The sequence below is a fragment of the Nicotiana attenuata genome, unplaced genomic scaffold (assembly GCF_001879085.1).
Source record: "Nicotiana attenuata strain UT unplaced genomic scaffold, NIATTr2, whole genome shotgun sequence".
NCBI lineage: Eukaryota > Viridiplantae > Streptophyta > Magnoliopsida > Solanales > Solanaceae > Nicotiana > Nicotiana attenuata.
Window position 1 is genome coordinate 43,741 of NW_017672491.1, and position 5,192 is coordinate 48,932.

At 35.0% G+C, this 5,192-nt stretch overlaps 2 protein-coding genes across 2 annotated transcripts in view; both read left to right on the plus strand.

The window, feature by feature from the left end:
- The first annotated feature begins 2,037 nt into the window (after positions 1-2,037).
- On the plus strand, positions 2,038-2,340 carry LOC109213401 (LOB domain-containing protein 25-like). The gene has a single exon (XM_019377195.1). It carries the CDS (start codon positions 2,038-2,040, stop codon positions 2,338-2,340), a length of 303 nt encoding a protein of 100 aa, XP_019232740.1.
- A 557-nt stretch (positions 2,341-2,897) lies between these two features.
- Positions 2,898-5,192, plus strand: part of LOC109213408 — a 6,650-nt gene continuing 4,355 nt past the window's right edge. The window contains exon 1 of the mRNA XM_019377202.1: positions 2,898-3,616. Coding sequence (XP_019232747.1) covers positions 3,019-3,616 — 598 coding nt within the window. The 5' untranslated portion in view covers positions 2,898-3,018. The remainder of the gene's footprint in view (positions 3,617-5,192) is intronic.

A 5,192-nucleotide genomic window follows, 5' to 3' on the forward strand; every position in this document is an offset into this window, starting at 1 on the left:
AACATGATCCCGGCTTAATTTCTTGGGCTTATACTCAGATTTCAAAGCTCCAACTTGTTCGATTTAGCTCCAAATTACCTTAATAGCTCGGAATCGTTTCCCGCAAGGCATAAAACACATAATAAGTGTAATTCACTATCACTTAAGTTCAAACACACGTAAAATGCAGTAATTAGAGTGCAATACTACAGCAAAAATACGGGTTTCTAGCCTACCATCAAGTTTCAAACTGAATCTATATTAAAACGTTAGCTTAGATAAACAGTGGATTAAAGAAAAAGAAAAAGCAACTTGAGTAATATATATATTATATAATATATATATTATATATATATATATATATATTATATATATATATATCATATATATATATAATATATATATATATATATATATATATATATTACTATTACTTGTGGGTGCACTCGCCTGCCACGTGGATTATTTTGCATATGTGGCATTTTCTTGAAATATAAAATATATTTTTACCTTTTGAAGTATGTTACTTTTTTAGATAATTTTTTTCGAATACAATTTATAATAAAATTCGGATAGAACTACATTATGTATGCTAAATTTTTTTATTTGGCTAAAAATAATAAAATTTTAGTTAATCTTTTTTTTGAATTTGACCTGAAAATAAAAATTTATATAATTGAAATAAATAGTCAAGGCATCTAAAAAGTTATAAAAATACATAGTTTGAAATTATTAATTTTGGCTATAATTTTTACCTGAAAAGAGTGTATCCATAGAGTAAGTTGTTTCTTGCAATTGTACAATCATTTTTTTTCTTCTTTTGATGCACTGAATATTTATTTCAACTGTGTATTTTTACTTTTTTCAGGTAAAATCTGTGAAAAAATATATATTTTTAGAGCACCATAATTTAGAGCTATATAAAAATTATATAATTAGAAAGGTTAAAATATACTATTTTATTTTATATAAAGCTTTTATTATAAATTGTATTTCAAAAAAATTATCTAAAAAAGTAATATAATTAGAAAGGTTAAAATATACTATTTTATTTTTTAAAAAAACATATATACAAAAAAAATCCACATGGCAGGTGAGTGCACCCACACTCTTTGCCACATCAGCGTCCAGGTGGGTAATGGCTCTCAAAAGGCCAAGTTGAGGGGGTTAATTAAGACCACGAATAGTTTAAGGCTGTAACTAACAGCCCGTTTGGCCAAGCTTCTAGAATCAGCTTATTTTGAGAAGTATTTTTCTCAAAAGTACTTTTTAAAAAAGTGTTTTTGGTGAGAAGTAGTTTGTGTTTGGCTAATTAATTTGAAAAACACTTTTGAGTTGTAATTAGTGTTTGGCCAAGATTTTGAAAATTGCTTCTAAGTGTATTTTTCTCAAAAGTGCTTTTGGAGAGAAGCTACTTTTTTCTGATTCTCCAAAACTGTTTCTGCTTCTCCTCAAAAATACTTTTTTTTTCTTCCAAAAGCTTGGCCAAACACCTCAATTTTTGGCCAAAAGTAGCACTTTTTGCCCAAAAAAAGCTTGGCCAAACAGGCTATAATGATCCGTGTCAGATTTAGGGGGGGTATTTGTATCTATACCCATTTTTTGGGTCACGTTTTAACTTATGCCCGTTTTGCAAAAAAAATTGCAAGCGTACCCACTTTTTCGCGTAACTTCAGCATACGGGGCTGAAGTAGCAAAGACAATCACGCAAAACTTCAGCATTCTAGTAGACGAGCCTGAAGTAGCAATGGCAGTGCTGAAGTTTTTTTGTCTTGGATAAGATGCTGAAGTTATTTAGTTCATTTGTAAAAACTTCAGCACTAAAATAGCTGAAGTTTTTTTGTCCTGGATAAGCTATTTCAAAAACTTCAGCAGAAGATGCTGAAGTTATTTAGTTCATTTGTAAAAATTTCAGCACTAAATATGCTGAAGTTTTTTTTGTCCTGGATAAGCTTTTTCAAAAGCTTGAGCAGAAGATGCTGAAGTTATTTAGTTCGTTTGTAAAAATTTTAAGCTGGAGTTTTTTTGTCGTGCATAAGTGTTCTTTTTGTAAGCAAGATGTCTTCTTCCGGCAGTTACTCCAACCCTCCATGCGCTACCTGCAAATGCTTGAGAAGAAAATGCTTGCCAAGTTGCATTTTTGCTCCTTATTTCCCTCTAGAGGAGCCAATAAAGTTCACAATCGTACACAAAGTATTTGGTGCCAGTAACGTAAGTAAGCTCCTGAATGAAATCCAACCACATCAGAGAGAAGATGCTGTCAATTCTCTCGCTTATGAAGCCGAGGCGCGCTTAAAAGATCCAGTCTATGGCTGTGTTGGAGCAATTTCAGTTCTTCAAAAGCAAGTTATTCGCCTCTAAAAAGAACTCGATGCCACAAATGCTGACTTAATGCGATAAGCCAGTTATGAATCAGGAGGAGGAACAGGTACAATAATTGGTCAAACATATGGAATGGTGGCAATATTAGAGAATTAATCATAGTGCCTTTCAGTTGTTAATAGAAGAAGAAGAAGAAAACAAAGGAGGAGAAGGAGGAGGAGAAATGGGCTGAAGTTGTTTAAAAACTGGGTACAACTTAAAACTTTTAAAAAAAATAAGTATAAGTTAAATGGGGTGACCAAATAAGGCGCCCAGTGCAATTTTTATGATTTTGGGGAGTAGTAAGGTATTTGCCCTATTATTTTGAGCAGTTGTACGGTGTCATTTTCCCGAGCAAACTTTTGAACAGTGGGTGAGGTCCATCAGTCCATGCCCCAATCGTCATAACCGAACGACCCATAGTACCATTACAAGTCACCTACCAGATAAGCTCATATTATAGGTCCTTGCATTGACTAGATATGGGCCCCAAATCCACGTCACCTAAATACCAAATTGTTTTTAAAAGAGAAAAGAAAAAGAAAGAAAAAGAAAAACAGCAAATCAAGCATCCTCATCACCTACTGCAAAAACTTTTTCAAAATTCAAACAATCTCTTTTCCTTTATTCTTTCTTCTTCCTCGATCCAATCATATTATACAGCATAAAAGCGTAGCCATGTCATGGTTGGCTCGTTCCATAGCCAACACTCTCCGTCTCGACGACGACGACGAAGATGAAGAAGAATTCAAACACAATTATCAAAACGACGTCGTAATACGTGCTGCCAACTCATCCACTACTTCTCACGCCGTTGACGAAGAAGACTCCTCCATCTACGAAGAAATCGATTTGGAAGATCGATCCAATAATTATAATAACGATCACAATTCCAATGATGATAATGATAATCATAACCACGGCGTTAAGGAAGATTTATCTGAATTCACAGAAACCCTAACGCGCCAACTATGGGGCGTCGCTTCATTTCTCGCTCCTCCACCACTTCCGCCTTTACCGCCTCGAAATTCGGATTTATTCGATTCGAATGGGAACCGGATTGAAGAATCTGGATCAATTGTTGGATCCGAGGACGAAGAGGCGGAATATGTTGGAGAAGGAGCTGGTTTTTTTGAGAATTCGGATGATGAAGTGGAGGAAAGCGAAGGTGATGCTGTAGGTGTGACGGAGGAAGTTTTAGCCTTTGCTACGAATATAGCTCATCATCCAGAGACTTGGTTGGATTTTCCGTTAGCGGATGAAGAGGAATTTGATGGTTTGTATATCGTCCTTTCTGATTATATTGGTGTATTGGAGTTTTGCTAATCATTTTATGATATTGTGGTTTGGCTAAAATGTTATTTGATTGTTTAGTTTTTTGGCTACGATGAAGTTCCTATAGCTAATTTATGTGGGCAATGGAATTTTGTGGCCTAGTGTAGACAAGTTAGTTTCACTGATTGAGAAGAATATGGGCAAGTAGTGTCGAGTATAGAAGACTTTTAGTTTGGAAGTATGAAACTTTATGTGGTAAACTTGAACTTCTAGACACACTTGATAAGTGCACTGCTGTTTGCAAGAGTTTGTGGTTTGTTCTAATTAGGACTGGTCTAAAATCCAATCACGAAATTCAGCGAGGTGCCTAGAAATGTTTATCATTTAGTTGAGTTAGAGGAAGTAAAAAAAAAAAATTGCGAACTTGCAGGAGTTAAAGTGAAGCCTGAATTTTGTCTTTGTTCAAGTAAATCAAACCAGTAGCTCTTACTCATTTGGATCAGTGAGAAAGTTTAGCCAAGGATATTTTTTTGGAACAGTTTTAACTAGAACCTAGAACTTTTAGCTTTTAAAGTTACATATGACTCAAGTTATGCCATCTTGTACCTATATGCGAAGTTCTTGTTGTGTTGTGAGTAGGCTGTTTGGTCCATACATCAGAAGCTTTTCCCTAAGATTTTGTCTACGATGACTCTATGAGTCTAATTAATACCTTGAACTATACATATGTCTCTGAGTTGATTATTCCTGTCTCTGATTCTAAACACTTTATGTGAGATAATAGTTAAAAAGAAATTGTTTGCTTTTCTTTCTCTAATTAACAGGAGAAGATTAGAGATTCTTATGTTTGTTGAAAATATAGAGGACATACAGTATATTTCATTTTTTAATGCTGTATAATTTTGGCCTCAGAGGAGTTTAGAGGAGGAACATGATCAGTGAGGTTTCATTGACCTAACATCTTTAGGATTGAAGCATAATTGTTGTTGTAGGAGAAAGTACCCTGTGACTTAATCCCCCACAAGATCTCTGCTCACCCTGTAACCCCCCCCCCCCCTTCCAAAACAACAACAACAACAGAAAAAGAATGTGAAGAGGGGGGAGGGAGAACTAAATTAGGAGTCCCCTTCCTCCTCCTTCCCTGACCAGCTTTCCCTGAGAATACTTGGAACTCCTGAAGTTATGCTACAAGCAAACAAAGAAAGTACAGAGATAGATGAAACAAAAGTCCCAAGTATAGCAGTGGCAGGGTTCTTGGGATTGATAGCCCGTTTGGCCAAGTTGCAAAAATCAGCTTATTTTGAGAAGTGCTTTTTTTAAAAGTACTTTTGGTGAGAAGCAGTTTGTGTTTGGCTAATTAGCGAGCAACAATTAGTGTTTGGCCAAGCTTTAAAAAACTGCTTCTAAGTGTATTTTTCTCAAAAGTGTTTCTCAAAAAAGTGCTTTTGGAGAGAAGCTACTTTTTTCTGCTTCTCCAAAACTGCTTCTGCTTCTCCTCAAAAGCACTTTTTTTCCTTCCAAAAGCTTGGCCAAACACCTCAATTTTTGGCCAAAAGTGCTTTTGGCCAAAAAAAAAA